This window comes from Aplysia californica, unplaced genomic scaffold (genome assembly GCF_000002075.1).
Source record: "Aplysia californica isolate F4 #8 unplaced genomic scaffold, AplCal3.0 scaffold00001, whole genome shotgun sequence".
NCBI lineage: Eukaryota > Metazoa > Mollusca > Gastropoda > Aplysiida > Aplysiidae > Aplysia > Aplysia californica.
Window position 1 is genome coordinate 3968936 of NW_004797271.1, and position 20392 is coordinate 3989327.

Consider the following 20392-nt stretch of genomic DNA (forward strand, 5'->3'; position numbering starts at 1 on the left):
GAGCAGGAATGAAAGTGAAAGGAGACAATTTAAGAGAAGAAAAATTTTTGGTCGCTACCCGGATTCGAACCCTGGACCTTTTGAATGAGAGGCCAACACCTTAACCTCTAGGCCACGAGAGCCCCCTCGCAGACTAGAAATAGAGAGGAAAAAGGAGGAAAACCCTTTCCCATCATCTCTGAAATTGCATATTTCCAAGAAAAATTATCAGCACTGTATAGCGCACACATCTACTTAATCTATTAACAACGGTGGAAAGCCAAATGAGGACACTGCGTGTATGCAGCGAATAAAAGGAAGTGACCAATGATATGTGCTCACTGCTGACAAATAGTTCAAACGTTATTTTTGACAGAATACAGCATACTATATTCCATCATTCAAAAAAACAAAAAAAAAAACAATAAAAAGCAGGTCCCAGAGAGCTAAAATTCCAAAATGTACATAGACATACCTGATCCATATCCTGGAATTTCATTTTGCAGCAATCACAGAAGCCTTGTTTAGTTGCTTTCTTTTTCAAGCGATGTTCAAGATTACGCTTGATATCACCAGTAGTAACAACAGGCACAGCTACTACATCAGCTGCTGCAGGCTCGCCAGCCCTGTGGAGATATAACAATCAATATAGGGGGTAGCCCAGGGATAATTTGATGAAAACGTCGCAATTTTGGCCCACAAAATGACTCTAAATTTTATGGCACAGAATGAAAAGTTGTTGTTTTTTACATAGATATATGAGCCTTTGCCAATACGTGGGGGTTTCTTCATAAACCTGACAAAATCCTTTCCTATTCCAATGAAAATGGTGCTACAGCTTTGAAAATTGTATATGTTGTGCTTAACTCATTCGCTACGCCGAGCCGTGGGGGGTGGCGCGGCTAAAGTGCCGTCAGTACGCTAAGCCGCCCCCGGCGGCTCGAGAACCGACGTTCGATTTTAGCTTGGCTTCTATTCCAATCCACAAATCCATGTTAAAATAAAGGTCATAATATAAAGTTGACTTCCGGGACAAGCGTTTCCACCGAAAATCGGAAGGTTTGATTCAGTTCTGAAACACGATTTCGAAGTTTATGTTATGCGACATTGTTTTATCCCGAAGCCGAAATTATAGCCCAGACACCAGTCTTAGTACTTTTACACAACAAAATGTATCATTATTTTGCTCACTAAAGAAGTGCAGGACTCTTCTTTATAATATCGATACTACTGGACTCAAATTGCCAGTGCACTGTAATTGAAAAATGAATATTTTTTTAGTGCTAGGTCTAGGCCTAAATCTAAATAGTCAAAATATTTTTTTTCTCCCCAAAATCACTACTTTTTGGTGAATTTACCAAGACATGTATTTGTATAGGTTTATTCCAAATGCAATTCTGAATAATTCCATATAAGATACAAGGTTTTTTTCTGTTTGGGATCCATTTTTCAAAATTATTTTAAAATGTATTTTGTTTCAATATCGGAGGTTATGATCCAAATGTACAAATATTATGGAATGTATGTAAATAACTGCTCATTTTTCAATATTTTCCTGTTCTATATACAGTTATGGTTATTTTGATGTATAATTTGACTAGGTGCAAACATATTTTTTGAGTTTCATTTGAGATTATAAATTTTTTGTTTTCAAATTTTATCCGCAGCCAATCACAATTGTGTTGCATAATCGCCTCTTACAGGAACCAAAGTTAAAAAATGCACAAATGAACAACACAGATGTATTCTACAAACCATACTGAAAATGTTGGTATATAATATGTTGATATTTATTTGAATGTATGGCCCCCAAGACCTGTGAACGGCGCACTAGTCATCATCTCATTTCGCCCTCCTGAAAAAAATCCGTCCACAAGCCGAAAATAATACGTAGCGAATGAGTTAATATGATGTTTCAGCCATGGGAGCATAGAAATAGCAGCCAGGCCATCAGAAGAAATCTTACAAATATTTTTAGTTCTGAAATCGATGTATTTTTAGAATGCAAAACGTGACGCGTTGTCTTCGTAATTTTTCTGTCGTCAAATTCAACAATTGGGATTGAACACTAAGCTGAGGATCTTCAAAACAAACGTGAAAACTGTTCTACTGTATGGTTCAGAGACAAGGAGGCTCACAGCATCAGCAGCAAGGAAACTGCAGAGCTTCGTAAATGGATGCCAACGAAGGATAGTGGGGATCAAGTGGTAGATCGAGTCACTAAAGCTCAACTGTGGGAAAGAACAAGCGAAAGGCCAGTAAAGGAACACAAACAGGTGCAAAAATGGAAATGGACTGGACACACCCTGAGGAAACCCCAGACAAGCATCATCAGGCAGGCTTTAACGTGGAGGTCACAAGGAAAACGTAAGAAGGGTAGACCAAAGATGACATGGAGGCGAGCGGTACAAGCGGAAATTGAAAAAGCAGGGACATCAGGGAAACAGATAGAAAAGGATGCTCAGGACAGGCTTCGCTGGAGTAATGCTGTTGATGGCCTGTACTCCACTGGGAGTTAAAAAGGACAAGAAAGAGGAGAAGTTCAACAATAAAATAACTGCTGAGAAACTTGTCCTTCTACACTTTTATTGCTGTAACTACATTATTTGTGGTGCTATATCAGGAATAATGAAATCTGTAGCTGTTTTTTCTTTGTGAGCCTTCTAGAATTTCATTTTCGAACATAACTCGTTTAGTCATTTCGCAAGGCAACTTCGACTCCCAGTGACTTTGTTTCTGTCAGCCATTTTGGGGCTTTGGAATAAGGATAAAACCGTTGAAAGTTTATTCTCTGCCCTGACAGATTCCGAGGCTGTGACCGTACATAATTTTCCAGAAAACAGAAATCCGGCGACGCCTCATGCTGTTATGTTCGAAAGAACCAATCAGAAAACAAGAAATAATAGGGGTGGAGGAACATGCATTGTTGCTGTCAATCCATTCAAAGAGTATTGTGCGATGTAAGATGGCAAGAAGAATAACGATTGACGAGACAAATCCATTAAAGTTTTCTTATGTCGTCATCCAATCTTAAAATGTGCATATGTTCGAAAATTAAACTAAGTAGTGATTAACATCGCACGACGTTCCAATTGTCAAGTACTGGTAGATCTAGATGCAACACGAATGCTTGGCAAGACGTCAACGAGAGGGGAGAATTTGATGTAAATTGATGATATGTTCCAAAATGACGACAAACGTTTATCCACGTTGTGTCATCGTGGTTATGTTCGAAAGATATTTGATATTTTGCAGTCATAGTAAAATGTGAATTAAGTGGTATTTTTTTCTCCACCATTTGCATGCATTATGAGTCAAACTGAATCTCCTGAATCTTTGTTAACCAAAATTTCCACAAAAAAAGAATTAAAATAAATATGAAAATGGAAAGTATTTCATTTCTTTCAGACATAACTATGATGACACAAATGCGAACACAAAGACATTCAGAATTTCTTTCTTCTGCGATTTTATAAGCTCTTTATGCTTATGTTAGAAAATTAAAGCAATGAGAAAACCATTAAAATAATTTTATATTCTGTATTTTTCATTTTGTGTCACCATGGTTATGTTCGAAAGATATTAAATATTTCGCAAAAATTCATAGTAAAATGTGAATAAAGTGGCATTTTAAAAAATCATTAACAACATGCATTGTGAGTCAAACTGAATCTTCTGAATCGTTGTTTGCCCAAATTTTCATAAAAGAAATTGTGAGGCATCGTGGTGAGATCAGGCGCTCGTCAAAATAAATAAACCAAAGAAATCAGCATTTTCCCACAGGTTTGGGATTTTCCCCCCCGATTTTTAAAAAATGGTTCAACGCCTTTTAGGTCCACTTCAAAACACATCTCTGGGTGGATTTTACAGGGGAAAAGTTGATCAAAGACACAAAAAGTGTAAATTTTCAGCTTCCAAGGACTCTAGCTATGGCAGCCATTTTTTCGTTAATTTTACGTCTGAAACCAGGGGACCCCACCAGCAGCAATACCAAGTATCTCCACGTCTATTCAAGATAGATGAATATTTTTTTCGTCAAAAGCAAGATAAAAGGACAGGCTATTAGATGATAGAAATACTTTAATATGCTCAAAACTTGACGAGCGCGTGATTCCACCATGTCATGCCACAATTAAGATATGAAAAAGGAAAGTTTTTCTTTCTTTTTTTTTCCGGACATAACTAAGATGACATAAATGCAAACACATAATAGACATGCTCTTAGTAAAGTTACCTTGGCAGACTTTACAAAAAAATGACACAGGAGGCTGAATTAGGTATGATCCAGACAAAGGAATTTCATAGAATGAGCTAAAAAAAAAATTAATAAAGCAAAACGTCCTTTAAAAAAAAACTTACCCATTTTTATTTTCGTCTTGGGGTTTAAGTGGCTCTACGCAAACCTCTGGTGCTACCTTTTGGGCCGGCTTATTTGACTTTGGAATTGTCTTCCTAGGTCCAAACTGGTGCTGTATGGCTAACCTGCCTCCACCAAAGGGGCATATACCCGGAGGGGCTGCTAAATTTAACTTGGGCCACGCAGTGAGTTCCGACTTAATGGGTCTGTACTGTTGATTGAAAGCCTCAAATTTGATGAAAGGTCCTTTAAGTGTTTTGACTGTTGAAAGAGAACAGAAATTGTAAGTCAAATTACAAAAACCATTGGAAATAGGAAGGAAGTAAATAACATATGCACCATCAATGACAACATAGAATTTGAACTTTCATAAATTAGACACTTTCCAATTCTAGCATCATACAGTGATTTGTCTCATAATGGGAACATAGAAATAATGGATACAGCTGATCAGAGCATTTTGTAAAAACACATATAAACCTTAACAGCAAAACTGCAAAAAGTTTCATATTTAAAGAAACAGGCTAGGACTATTTGATTTGTCCTTTTTACTTCAAAATCAGCTATACAATGTAACATACAAAATAAAAGTCTTGCCTATGTTTTGCTAATGCATGTTTCAAATATCTGAAAATTAGGTCATTAACATAGCACTGTATAGGACATTAGGCTCCGAGCAGTACAGAGGCCATGGAAAGTACTGGAACAGGGTCATTATTTTAAATACAGCCATTTACAGACTGAAGGCAGTGACAGTGACAACAGCAATACACTCACATTTTCTTCCACGTTCTGTTTTTTTCTTGCCTTTGCCTTTATTCTGCAGAGTAAAAGGAGAGAAGAACCTGATTACCGGGAGACTAAAGTGTGTGCGTATTTCTGAATGGTGTCCATTGATTTGGCGCAAGTGAGAACCACAGGCTTCCAAGTTAATTTCTACCCCGAGGCATTGTCACTATGATCTGATAGCATATAGAAACCATGAAACAACACCAGTCACGAGGCGGCATAATTGAAGGGAAAGAATGATTGCAAAGGGACCAGCTTTGACAAAATAGACAATCAGATGCTTTGATCATATGAAATTCAAATTACACTCATTTGTCTCTCATTAAAAATGATCTAGTGTACACAGTCAGGGTACCGCATTGCTTCTTTTGGTTGAGTATATCATTTAAGGAGCTCATGTGCCTGAAAGTCAGCAGTGTAGTTTGAAACAACTGAAGGGAGATAGAATGCCCAGTTCTTCCTTCACCCACAACCCAAAAGTATGTTTTATTGAACTTCGTACATTATCGTTCACATATTATTGGTCCTACTTTGAAGAGGACCTATTTGAACTAGCAAACATTTAGGTAAAGTTGCTCAAGATAGTTTACTGTCCTTGGCTTAAACCAGGTTCTTAGGTGGATAGAATTTTTTGTGCATGCAAATGAGAGAGAGAAAAATTGTTACCTCGGAAAAGCAGTAGAAAACCTCCTATCCCTATAACTTTTATTTCATCTACTTCACTAGCAATCTCTCAAAATCATTATTACTTTTTATAGTTTGTAAAAGTGGACGAAAGTTGTGCTTTTCCAACAGCCAGGAATGATTCAAAACTTAGAATTTTTGTAACAGATAGCATGGCAAATACATAAAAGTTTGAAGAGACTACCATAGAGCAAACACTAGCTAAGCACTCAATAATCATCAGTGTTTCCACCAGCTGAAGCTGAAAAGTGAGGAAAATTCTGTCTGGGGTCTGGGGTCCGCAGGGTCCTGGGACAGCGCCCCGGTGGGGGTTCAGGGGGCAAAGCCCCCAAAGAAATTGAAATTTAGTGCTTTTATAGAGTTAAAAATGGCATTTGGGAGCCTGTTTGAGGAGATTGCCTACACAACGCAGAACATTTATTAGTTCGCCAACGTTTTGTTTTGTTTGATTTCTTCACCTAAATATATATATATATCTTTCCATTGCTGGCAATGTTTAAAAGCAGGTATCCCTTCCATTGCTACTATAATTCAATTAATTTGTCATGGCACCATTGTTTAAAGGCAAACCTGGGAATAAAGAATAGATATGTAACTTCACAATAGTTACCCAGGGTATACCCTAATTTTCCACAAATTTCTGAATGTTGCATGTCACAACCTCGGAACATCACTTCGAATTATTCTTGATTTTAGTAGTTTTAGCATAGATTTCTTTCATTGCGGCCCTAATCACGTTCTTGTGCCGTAGAATCTTCACATTGTTAATTTTTCTAGATCTAGACAATAAATTTGTAAGCAAGTTTCTCTCTGACAGTAATTTTCTGTCTAAGATCACAAGTCAATTTACTTGATCTGATCAATGCGCATATTTTCCAGCCGCAGCAACAGTCCGAAGATAGACAGACGGAATGAGTGGATGATAGAAAGGAGGAAATTGGCACAAAAAGTTCAGATTTTGATCAATCTGCAGGTAAAAATGTACTGCCTACCAACCCGCAATGAATGCATGGGGCATAGCGGAATAATGGCTGATTGCAGGAAATGTGCAATCTGGCAGGTCTCAATAACACTAACTCATTGCAGAGAGAATTACCATAAATATCCGCAACTTATACAAGACGGCACGAAGTCGAGTACGGATCTTTTGCTACGGAATTTTGGTTGTCCTACACTGTCGCTTTTTTTTGCGGAGGGGGTTGATAATGATGGAAGAACAAGTACGGAACTGGCACAAAGTACGGATTTCCTTAAAAATACAGAAGAGCGGAAGCACTGAGTCATATATGACTAAAAATATTGAAAGACATTAAGTCTCATGGGTTCTCTCATCTTATTTCAGAACATAAAACAGCTTCGTTCGAACTGTCCTAATTTAAAAACTTCTTTCGATAACAGCACAAACATCATGCACACAAGATAAGTTGACAGTTTTTAAAACTATATATCAACAAAACAAATTTTCGTTTGAAGAAGTGTATTATTAAAAGATACGAATCTGCAGAACAGCCCAAACATTGGTAAGGGGTGAAAATTTCAGTGGCTCTCCTAAAATTAGTCAAAAGACTTACCTCAGTCTTACACTTTGAAGAATTGTCATCCTCCAACTTTTTTAGCTCTCTGTCAAGCCATTTGTTCGCAGCTGAAATGACAATGTTAAATATGTTCGATGTCAAAAACACTTTTTTAGATCAAAATCTCAACCCTCCATCATAATCAAGAGTTTATTTACGCTGCACTTCACCTATGTTTGTAGAAACTAAAAGTAGGTTTCGAGGTGGGAAAGGGGAGGGATGAGGCGTGTTGTCTTCATTTCACATATTTGTCTAAATTCAACTTGAACTCTTTTTCAGAAAACACTTGAATTTCTGTCCTCCTAGCAGGCAGCCATCTCTTCATTGACATTAAATCGGTTTAACTTGCCAAAGGCCATAAACATATTAGAACTGAAATCTCAAAAGATCAATTAATGGAAGATCCTATTAATATTATCTGAACATGATACAATTTAAAATTAATTGACTTTTACATGAAAAAGAAACAAATCTATCAGAAAGCACAACTTTTGCTACGATGCAGTTCAATTGACAATTTCACAAAAATCAATTGACATTCAACTAAACCAATACACAACAACCAAAAAAAAATATGCTTACCATCAAAGGAAACAATTTTGATGCCCAATTTTTCAGCACTGGCAACTGTAGTGCTAATCTGAAAAATTCAGAAAACCACTATTTGAATATACATTGATCAGGATTGATAATAACAGGGGACTGAATATACATTCACATAATGCACATGTTTTAAAGCATTCAGATTTACTACCCATTTCGTAGTTATTTTGTTATAATTAAAATTTTGGTTTACATATTACGATTTTGCGAAAAAGGGGTATCGGGATGAGTCCATTTTATTTATAGCATCGTATCACAACATGGGATCTTTAAGAATATATGTCGGCAGCGTGACTAAATAATTGCAAAGCTTTTTATGATTACTTTAGACCATGCCAACCGTAAAAGATAAGTTAATTCAATCTAGCATGCCGTACAGTTAAAAATTCTTTTTCCCCGTTGAGACGCGAACACCCCGAGACGAGATAACCTCGCCTCGGAATATCCCCATTGCGATGTTACAGGGGAATAGAGAGAAAAAAAACGAATGCGCACGCCCGCCATTGCCCTATTTCAAGTGACCATTGAACGGGCGCGGAATAATCATGCGGATATTTGTAGGTCACATACATTTGCCGCGAGAGTGAGGGGAAAATGGCCGGTCTCCGTGCGAAGCCGTTTTGGATAGGGGGGGGGGGGGGGGGTAGTCGTGCATTTATGATCGGGTCTAAACAACTACTTGACACAGAACGTTCAAATTTGAGCACACTATAGAGGATAGATAGATCTATTACCATCTCGGCGTTGAAATTCAAACTTCTTATAGTTTTCGGTGTACACAATACGAAAGTGTTCCCGACACCAAAAATATAGGTTAATTTATGTGTACGAACTTCAATGTCCACATATCATTAGTTTGCCCTATTTCCTGATTGGTTGCCGAATTTCATTCGGATTGGTTCGGAAATAGAGTAGACAGAGGTTGACAAAGTTAAGTCACCTACGCTTCGGCCGGGTCCGCAAAATCGCCCGCAAACGGGGACCAAATTTTCGCCGCGCGGCCGATTGGCATTGCTAAATAAAGCATGACAATCCCATGAGCATTAACTAACAGACATAATGACCAGCTTTGAAAAAAAAATTATGAGGAAGTATACAAATGACTGATTGCTGATTGCACCTTCAATTGCAAGTTAAACTGAGCACAGGACGTAACATCTCCATCACTAGAAATACAATTATTACATACAAAGAATACATGTGTATTTACAACATTAAAGAACCTCAGCCTTATTTATAGTCTAAAAGATTACTCACGAGGGACTTGGAGCAAGCTATCTGAGCAAGAGCCTTCCCTCGAGACACCTGAAAGTAAATAGAAAGTAAAGCTGTAAGTTTCAAAGCGATATAGTTATGAGAAGTATTATCTAATACTTGGCATGTCAAAGATAGTCAGTCAGAAAACAGGGAAATAAGTTCAAACGGTATTTACAGTGGATTATACATACACATCAATTTCCATTTTCTTCTCTTTTCATGTTAAAAAAAGTCTGAGAATTCTAAAAAGTATTACAAGCATAAAAGTAAAGGGACAAGCTAAGAAACATGGTTGGAAACAGAAGAGTAGTGGAAGGATAAGAGAAAGACAGGATGGGTAGAAGAACGATTGCAGCACCAATATAGAAAAACGACATCCCTTGCTTTAACAGAAAAACACTTCATCTTTGATCAGAATGCCACACCACACAACACTGTTAATGGGTGGAAAGGGAGAGGGAGAGGGGGAGAGAAAGAGAGAGAGAGAGAGAGAGAGAAAGAGAGAGAGAGAGAGAGAGAGAGAGAGAGAGAGAGAAGGGGGGGGGGGAGAGAGAGGAGAGGGTGGGGTGAGGGCCAGACAAACAAGAGAAAACCAAATCCATACTAGAACAAAAAGATCTTTCACAGAAAAATGTGTTTTAACGATGGAATCTTTGTCATCAGGTATCGGGGGGAAGAAAAAAGAAAGGAAACCCCCCCCCCCCAAAAAAAAAAAAAAAATTCCCATGTAACGATGATGATACCCCATATACTCCTTTCAATTTTATAAGTTCCATGATGCTGTTCCCTCCCCTTAAACCCTAAATATATATGTGAGACGAGTAAATCCTCACCTCTAAATACACAATGTATGTCATCACTGTAAAATTATTTTTTACTTCCTTTAATGTCTCCATATTGAGCAGCTGTCTTCACTGATCCTCAATGTTAATATCAGGGTTTCCACTCATCAGGGGGGAAAAAATTTCTCTGTTTCCTCCTGAACTTTGCAACCATTTTCAAAATTATTTCTAGGTAAAAAGAGCACAACAGCCATGGACAATCCCTGTCCCTGAGATGTCAGTGTCAAGGAAAGGGGTTATAGGATAAATGTAATGTAAACAAAAAAGGAGGGGAGTACTTTATTGGCTGTTTGCTTGACACTTACGAAAAAAAAAAAAAAGAAACCGACAGGATGAGTCACAAGCCTTTGATCTTAATTATTAATTGTACATCACTACACAAAATTCCACGCATCTGGTATTTTTTTTCATTTTTCTCATTTGCCTAGGCTATCACCCAGTACACTTAGGCGCTTTTTTTTTTTTTAAATGGGTATTCCAATGTAAAGCGCATTGAGCTACATTTTTTTGGAAATGTGCTATATAAATGTTAAATATTATTACACTTAGGCGCAAGAATTTTTTAACACTTGTCGCAAACTAATTTTGACCCTTCTCCCAGCTAATGCTTTTCAAAGGGCAGTGTTTTTCTGAGTGACTACAAGAGCTCTGTGCACAGAGGGGGCTAAGGTTAACTCAACATTTAGCAGTGACGTAGACTGTCGGTATCTGATTTTCCCCAACTTATACACCCGGAAATTGGGGATCGGTTGGGTAAGCTGAATGGCAGATCATTTTTTTTATAAATCGGAATAAGGGCTGGGGTGTTAAAATCATATTTTCATCAGTTAAAAAGGTTGTTGTTTTTTTAAGTTTAAAAACCTAAATGATTCCAACAAATTCATGAATGTCGGCAACCCTTTAATTTCGCAGCTTTCTCCCGTTATTTTCATTTTAATTCATTCTCATGGAGTCTTCCCTGACCAGGAAATCTGAAAATTAAATTCCTGCCTTTTCACGTTTGAGTGGGAACCCTGTAATATGACCTTTCTAAATTGCATATCCTCCACCTTGAGCCTTTCGATTCAGTTTCAACCGACACTTTTAGTCTTTAATTTTTTTCCCCTGTGTGAAAGTGTCAGGTAATTAAAAAAAAATCTTTATTCACTTATTGGAGAACCATCCAAATAAAAAGCGTTTGCAGACTTTACAGAAGCACACAAAACTTACCACACTTTTTTTGGACTCTCCAACCCCTGTGGGTGAAGGGCCACAATTAAATGGACTGGGCACGTTGGCTAAAGATGGACTCTGAGGGTTGTCGTCAGCTGGCCCATTATGGCAGTCATCTAATTTAGCAGGCACACATGATGAAATGACATAGTGCACTTCCCGGCTCAAAAACTTTTCAATTCTCTGAAAACACAGACAAGCACAACTGGATGACATTTCAGCTATGCATAAATGACTAGCAAAGAAGAAACATGCAGTTCTACATAGAACAATTCTAGAAAAACCACAATTTCTATCCATAATAATTTTTTATCCAATGATCTCTACTTCCAAAATGAGTTCTATGCATTTCAATCATTACGAAAAAGTACACAAGAAAGTTTGCTTTTATCAGTTAATCTCAAAGTTTCTAGAACATAACTGATCAGACATAAAAGCAACTATGGTCTATACATGAGTATGAGTACAAGACAACATAAATCAAGAAACAAGGGCACTTTATAATTTACAAAAGGGTACATACTTTACATAGGTTTTTTTTCATTTTTCAGTCTGAGACCAATAAATCTTAATCCATTCACATCAGTGTCTGAACTGGGTTGTTTTTCATGTGCAACATTCGCACTTGCAGTATTAAAGGAAATTTAGTTCTGTGATTAGAAGCTGTATAAAAACAATCCTAGTAAAATCTACTTTTAAGCCCCCATTCTTAAAACAAGTTAAAAGCATCTTTCACGTGTGATGTCAGTACCCCATTACATGGCTCCACCAAGAATGTAGACCCCAGATGTGCATAGTAGGTTAATCTAGTTAAGAACAAAGGGCTCAAGTAGACTTTTACCATAATCTTTACAAACTTTATGAATATCAACAGTTCAGTGAGAAATAATACTTACCGCGCCAAGTTTTTTCATCTGCCCCTCCATCAGCTCAAACTGCTTTCCATTTTTGGTATCAATATAAATTCTCTTATCCGAAAGAGGTAAATGCGATGCTTTGAATGTATCTACACTGATCCTACGCCTGAGATTTGCTTCTGAAATGATATTTTAGGAGAGAAAAAAAACATTATTATTTACTCATAGCACACCAGTCATTTGACAGTACATGAACAATGCGGAAAATATACTCAAATGTTTGAGGGATACAAAGTCAGAATAACAATTTTTTGTTCACTTGAAATAAAAAATTAAAAAGATACTTTATGAAATGCCATCTTGATTATTAGTCCTCCTTATTGAAGTAATCTTATGTTGATAATGTGATGCGCAGATTGTCAACGACAGTATTGTGAGTATAAATGCCTGCTTTTGTGTTGTGTATTACATGACGTATTACGTGTTCATTCACTTGTATTTTGTTAGAAAAACTACTGAAGGTACTGCTTTTGTTAAAATGTAGGTATTGTAAAGGTGCACTGTACGGGAGTGGGCACCATAGAAAAAAAATTTTTGGAGGGGTAAGTCTTACACGGCGCTCGCAACTGCACATGAGCATGCGGGACACATTAAACATTTTCAAATGGTTGGAAATTTTGAATTTTGTCTGAGTGGCTGTCGAAGCCTACTCTTATCGATTTTGGACCACCAAGGGATCTTTATCGTGCGCAACTCGCACACGGGGACCTCCAAGATTTTTGTCCTCATCCAAGAAGACTAGGTGTTAGATCTTACCAACCATAAGATCAGGGGTGTGGCTGAAAGACAGTAGTAAGAAGGAGCCAGGGTGTAGTATTAGAAAGGCTGCAGGAACCTACAGGATGGGGAATAGGACATGAGTGGGTGGGGGCACAAAATGGAGACGAAAACAGACAACAAAACATTCATTGTTAGAGAGTAGGAAAGGAGATGAAAGAAGAAAATTTTGGAGAAGCAAATTTTCCGTCGTTTTCCAGATTCAAACCTATTGAATGAGGCAAACACCGTAACCTCTCGACAACAAGAGCCCCCATGGAAATATCTGCATTATTGTTATCATTGAATCCTCACAAAAGTAAAACATATAAAATCTTACTTTTACGTTCTGTAGTGGTGGTAGCCCCACGCTCTCCAGCTCCAGTCTTACGCATTGTGACAGATCTTCTTCTGTGTGATGTCATAGCTGGTAAATGAAGAAAAACTTCTAAGAGGGACAGTAACCTGTAAAGGAAAAAAAAAAAATGACAAAAAGCTCTTCACAAACACATCAGTGGACTTGATAGTGCAGCAGTAAATTGCTGATACAACTGACAGATAGTTTGCATACTCACCACCAATGGGCAAATCTCTATCCCAGTCAATAATATTTCTTTCATTAGGCAGCTTGATGAACTACTTCCCATACCTTTTCAGTTTAGATCATTTTTTAAACTGTCTTGTAGCCACAATCCAAAGTAAGGTAAAGGGTAAAACAGTAATAAAGGAGATTCCTAAGTCGAAATCTCTTCAAATATTCGATCTTAGCCGATATCAGATCCATATTCACACGGATAAAACGAAAGTTCTTCGAATGAATATGCATCTGACTTATAACTGACTAAATTATATTCTCGAAACAGGAAAATAGGTGAATAAAAAGGTGTGTGTTTGTGTGTGTTGAGAACTACAGAAAAATTACCAATATTTCATCAATAGAGTAGAGTCGGGTAACTACGCCACTTTCAGCTCGTGACGAAACAAGCCTACACCCCCTTTATGCTCAACGTACATGACCCCTGTTTCATCTGCAACTTTTCGAAGCCAATGAAAAGGCAGATAGTCTACTGATTGGTTTGCTTGCTTATCATACTTCACCTGCTTCGTTCTTTTTCAAGTGGATGTGGTGACAGGGAACTTTGCCACCATATCGGGGAAATTCGCCTTACTGGGAGATTATCTTTTTACGTTATATGTAGATCATTAAACATATGTAAAAACTGATCTTTCATTAAAGGGAAAATGTTAAGAAAACGGAAAATTGCCAGTCTAGCCTTACTTAGATCTAGGTTTGGCCCTATCGACTCAAACCTGTTAAGTACACAGGTCTCATTAGATCTAGATCTAGTAATTATTCAGGTTCAAATACATGCAAGTACGTAAGGCACCTCTTGGTTTTGTCTGAAATACAAATACTTTAGGCATTGCAAACTAAAAATTTCATTTACAATTCAGCCATCAATATTAAGTACGGCTAGCCTGGAAGTCTAGCCGTACTTATCTTAGGCCCTATTAACATTAGAAAACAGGAGGTTTATAATACATGCACTGTCATTTTAAGGCACCTGGTTTTGTCTCTAATACAAGTACTTTAGGTACTGCAAACAAAAAATTTACATTTACAATTTAGTAGGCCTATTTTTTTAATGGTCAGTCTACCCATCATATTAAGAATAAGTAACGCTAGCCCAGCTTAAGTACGGCTAGCCAACCAGTCTAGCCGTACTTAAGTACGGCTAGACTGCCAGTCTCGCCGTTATTAAGTATGGCTAGCCTCTTCCTTCATTAAAGGGAAAACGGCATTTGCAGCTGCAATCTCTCTCTCTCTCCTACCCTTTTTAATTCCCAGTGGAGCATAATAGGCCATCAACAACATTTCTCCAACAAAGCCTGTCCTGTGCATCCTTTTCTAGCTGTGTCCACGATCAATGTCCCCGCCTTTTCCATTTCCGCATGTACCGCTCGCCTCCATGTCATCTTTGGTCTTCCCTTCTTACGTTTTCCATGGATTCTACGTCAAAGCCTTCTTGATGATGCTTGTCAGGGGTCTCCTCAGGGCATGCCCAATCCATTTCCACACCTGTATGTCTTCCTTTATTGGCCTTTGGCTTGTTCTTTCCCACAGTTGAGCATTTGTGACTCAATTGTACTACTTAACTACTTGATCCCCACTATCCTTCTTAGACATCCATTTATGAAGCTCTGCAGTTTCCTTGCTGCTGATGCTGTGAGCCTCCATGTCTGAACCATACAGTAGAACAGTCTTCACGTTTGTTTTGAAGATCCTCAGCTTGGTATTCAATCCCAGTTCCTTAGACATCCATATATTTCTGAGGATGATGAATGCTGCTCTTGCCTTTTGGATTCTGACCTTGACGTCTTCATCTGTTCCCCCTTCTTTGTTGATGACACTTCCCAGGTAGTTGAAGGATTCAACATCTCTGCCAATGGTGTCCCTTGATGTGTGATAGGAAAGTCAGATGCATTCATTCGAAGAACTTTCGTTTTATCCGTGTGAATATGGAGTCCAACACTACGGAAGAAGGTCCTGAGGCAATCTGTCTTCTGTTGCATCTGGGCTCGACTGTAAGAAAGAAGTGCTAAGTCGTCGGCAAAGTCCACGTCTTCCAACTGACAGGAAACGGTCCACTGAATGCCACCGCATTGTCCCGATGTTGTCTTGTCTCATCATCCAATCTACTGCTAATAAAAAAGAGAAAAGGCGATAGCAGACATCCCTGTCTTGCTCACTCCTGTTCTCACTTCAATCGAGTCTATCCACTGCCTTCCAAGTAAGACACTGCTGACTGCAGCCCATTCCCTCATATGAATACACATCTTCTTGATCAATCTCACGAACTTATCAGGTATTCCGTAGTGGCGAATGAGCTTCTAGATCTAGATTCTAGATCTAGATATTGAGTCCGTATCTAGGCTGTCAAAAGCTTTCTCGCAGTCAACAAAGTTAACATACAGGGAAGAGTTCCACTCTGTGGACTGATCCATTATTGGAAGAGGCTAGCCGTACTTAATGACGGCTAGACTGGCAGTCTAGCCGTACTATTCAATTAATATGATGGCTAGACTGACCATTTACAAAAAATAGGCCTACTGAATTGTAAATATACATTTTTAGTGTGCAGTACCTAAAGTATTTGTATTTGAGACGAAACCAGGTGCCTTAATGACAGTGCATATTTTAAACCTCCTGTTTTCTAATGTTAATAGATAGGGCCTAAGATAAGTACGGCTAGACTTCTTGTCTAGCCGTACTTAAGTACAGGTAGACAGCCAGGCTAGCCGTACTTAAGGACGGCTAGACTGTCAGGCTAGCCGTACTTAATATTGATGGCTGAATTGTAAATGAAATTTTTAGTTTGCAATGTCTAAAGTATTTGTATTTCAGACAAAACCAAAAGGTGCCTTACTGACTTGCATGTATTTGAACCTGAATAATTACTAGAGATCTAGATCTAATGAGACCTGTGTACTGAATAGGCTTGAGTCGATTGGGCCAAACCTAGATCTAAGTTAGTACGGCTAGACTGGCAGTCTAGCCGTACTTACGGCTAGCCACTTCGTCCATTATTATCCTCAAAGTTGCAATCTGATCTGTAGATCTACATGATCTCTTTTAACGAAATCCTACCTGCTCCTCTCTTAGTTTTACATCCACCGCCGGCTTCCTCAGTCTTTCCAACAATAATACGACTTAAAATTAAAATCTTCCCAGGCCCAGGAATGGACAGGAGCATGATTCCTCAGGTCTCCTTTCTTGGTCTTGGGTAGTTTCACAAGCAATCTTTCTCTCCAATTCACTTGTCTCAACAAAAAACTCTTTCGGGACTGGCAACTCATAATGACATAAAACACATACACACACCGCACACAAAGGTCACTCCATTCGCAAATCAAATGGAAAACCGACAAAATAAATCTCGAGAACGGAAACCTCGATAAAGTGGTGCTTTTTCTGTAGTTCCCACCCCCCTATTTGAGCCTGACCTAAATCTACTTATTCTAGACTCTAGATCTAGATTTCTAGATCTATACGTTTGATTCGCGGTGAGCTAAGCTAACAACAGCAAAACATTAAATTGTGGTAAAATTCAGGGGGGCATGCCCCCCTGAAACCCCCCTTCCTATTTTTGTTAGATAAAGATAAAGGTCAGGGGGGCAAGCCCCCCTGAAACCCCCCTACTCTTGGGGCCAAAACCCGTGAATAACAATTGCGGGGTGGGAACTACCGAAAAAGCGCCGATAAAGTAGGCTAATTAGTGAAGTGAATGGCATGGTAACTGTAATCACTAAACAAAACTAGATCTAGATCTTGCCTTGACTAGACTAGGCTAACATGACAACAGTACACAGTAGGCAGTAGGGCCTAAATTCATCACGATCATCATGTCATGCGTGTTGCATGTTACAGGCTAGATTCAATTTTAAAAAGTTAATTTCTCATACATCACCTGAAAGTTAAAGGAGAAGAATAAATTTGTCTTGGACAGAAATGTCGTCTTCATTCCCAAACACAGCCAAAATTGCAAAACGATAAAAACATCGAGGCACTCGATATTTATCTTCAACAAATTTCCAAAACAGACAATCGCTCGGACTGGACAACGTTTGGTTTGACGCGCGGTCTTCACAACCCCAGATTTTTCAAAGGGTTCGATCATCAGTGAATGGAAAATTACTGCCATCAACACATAGGCCTAATGAGGCCCCGCCTATGCAAAGAGGTCTTATTTAGCCTATGCAAACGTTACATTTACGAACAACACTCTGACTGGTGAATCCTTCATTGTTTTCAGAAATGAAATGACGTTTCATTAGCTATTAGATCCAATTGAAGATTTCAAATGAACAACCCCCACCCCCCTCCAAAAAAAAACAATAAGAAAACAATCACTCAAATTTAATTACCACGAGGAAAATAGCTGTAGTAAAGGATTAATACTTTTCAAACATCAATGAGCAAAGACACAATAGGGATCTATTCAGTTAGCCTAGCCTAACAGTTCATAATTTTAAGGGGGAAAAAATAAAAAATATTTTTGTTGATTGAGCAGACATTGAGACCAATCTGGGCAAAATAGTCGCATCTCAATGAGCCAGTGCAGATATTTATTTAGGCTCATATTTTTTTTTTTGTGTCGCAAAACAATCTCATTATGTCTGTAGCCTAATTCCGAAATGTAGGCCCAGACTTGAAGGCTAGCTTATTGCGTGTATTAATAATATTTCTGATACAAGTTTACGTTTCGAAGCATTGTTTTGCATGAATCCCGAGGTCAATATTTTCACATCGCCTCAATTAATGCATCATCCTAATTTACAAATCATGACGTTGTCTTCTGCTGGATGTCCATGAACAGCACACAAATAAACATTGAAAACCATGTCTACAAGAAAAAGAATAGGCCTATGGAAGAAATAAGTTCAAAAGGCCTCAGTATGCTTCTAAATTATATTATATACGGTTGGTGATTATTTTAAGTTTTTTTTTTCTAATCTTTTGAGTCTCTATGGGGGTTTTTCTTTAACGTGAATAATATTAATGTACTCTAAAATGTAAAGGTCATCTTATAAATATAATAATTAGGGGTTTTGTTGGGGGGGGGGGGGGATACATAAAACAATTTTTAGTGTTTCAATTTTTATAGCGATCACTGCACCAAAGTTTTAGAACATAGAAAAAACGGCATTTTCCCACCGATCACGTGACGGATTTTTTCAGTTTGGCCTAAGGAAGGAGGTTAAATTGTTTGTTTGTTGTTGTTGGTTTGGTTGTTGTTGGGGTTTTTTTGTTTTGTTTTTTTGGGGGGGATGAAGTTTGGGTCTGTGTTTATCAAAAACCGAAATACATTTAATGTTTCATCATAATTTTTACCCGAGAAAGATAGTAATTATTAGTCTTACTCAATATTTCTTTTTTAATCCAGTCATCGACACGCTCCTCGAGGCATTTCGACTAGGCTGTGCCAGGACATTCATCGTCATCGACGTCGAGACTGTGTTTGTTAAACACCATAGATTACACAAGGCACTAGATACAGTCAGGCCTGTCTAGAAGGGGGGGGGGGGGGTGTCAGAGGTGGCCAATGCCCCGAGGCCCGGGGGTTGGGGGGGGGAGGGGCCCCAACCCCAGGAAAAGAGAGAGAGAGAGAGAGAGAGAGAGAGAGAGAGAGAGAAAGAGAAAAGAGAGAGAGAAGAGAGAGAGGGAGAGAGAGAGAGAGAGAGAGAGAGAGAGAGAGAGAGAGAGAGAGAGAGAGAGAGAGAGTACCGTACAAAACTTTGAAATAAAATATATTTTGGCTGCAAGTTGAGCTGTATCTCACAACTTCACAGAACTTTGCAGGGCATCTTATAAAAGTTGAAAAATCACAAAAAGAAAAAAGGCGCCTACAAGTTCACTATCTATTACCAGAAAGTTAAAATGAATTCATCCAATGTAGTGCATCAAAAGTGATAGACATGATTTTGAATGAAAGAGCGGAAACGAAATATTACTCCATTATATCGTTGATGAAACAGCAGACTCTTCACACGCCGAATAAACTGTTTTTATTATGCATTATCTTCACTTGGACAGTGATACAAATGTCTACAAAGTAGAAGAGAGATTTCTGAAAAGTGTAGATTGTAACAAGAAATCAGGAGAAAACAGCTAAAATTATCCTTGATACACTGAATGGAAAAAAAAACCCATTCCAATTACACTAATTACAGACTGCCGAGGCCAATGCTACGACAACGGTAGCAACATATTATGTGTGGTCTAATGGTGCACAGGCTCACGTTTTAGGACAGTTCTCACTTGCCACATACTCTCACTGTGACTATCATAGCTTGAATTTGTGTGGCGTGCATTCTGCAGAAAGCTGTTCAACAGTCATAACTTTATTTGGAGTTATACAGAAGTTGTATAACATTTTTAGTTTTAGCTCCAGTCCACAAAGGTGGGAAATTTTTAAGCAAAACATTCCCAGCTCTCTGCGCAGTATGTCTCAGACACGTTGGTCAGCATGTGTTGACAGTGTCAGGCCTTATGCGGCTCACATCGGGGGACTGAGGACAGCTGTTCAAACTGTTTTTTCAAATCGGAGCACCGGGGAACAGCGACTCTATTTTTTAAAACAGGAAAAAATTGTCCTGGGAACAGCGACTGGCTTAAGTGAATACCTCGTTGTGATGGTATCGGTGATGGTCTCGATACACCCGCGGCACGCTAGAAAGATTTTTATATAAACATTTAAAACTATGTCTTATCGTAAAAATAATGTCAAATTCGGAACCAGCGTGTCCAAATTAACAAGTAAGTCGCGTGTGACTGTTTTTCTTGCTGGATTTAGAAGATCACAAAAAGAAGTATTTTATATAGATTCTACCAAGATTGCATCTTGTAATATTTTCCTATCA

The 20392-nt window shown here is 38.3% G+C and overlaps 1 protein-coding gene across 1 annotated transcript in view; it reads right to left on the reverse strand.

The window, feature by feature from the left end:
• LOC101863146 overlaps positions 1–17608 on the reverse strand; it is a 30068-nt gene extending 12460 nt beyond the window's left edge. Inside the window, exons 1-10 of the mRNA XM_005088937.3 lie at positions 17440–17608; positions 13311–13435; positions 12194–12333; positions 11295–11480; positions 9244–9291; positions 7966–8023; positions 7381–7451; positions 5114–5156; positions 4339–4597; positions 455–605 (exon numbers count right to left, since the gene is read on the reverse strand). Of these exons, the coding sequence (XP_005088994.2) occupies positions 455–605; positions 4339–4597; positions 5114–5156; positions 7381–7451; positions 7966–8023; positions 9244–9291; positions 11295–11480; positions 12194–12333; positions 13311–13395 (1041 nt within the window). The 5' untranslated portion in view covers positions 13396–13435; positions 17440–17608. The remainder of the gene's footprint in view (positions 1–454; positions 606–4338; positions 4598–5113; positions 5157–7380; positions 7452–7965; positions 8024–9243; positions 9292–11294; positions 11481–12193; positions 12334–13310; positions 13436–17439) is intronic.
• Positions 17609–20392: the final 2784 nt, after the last annotated feature.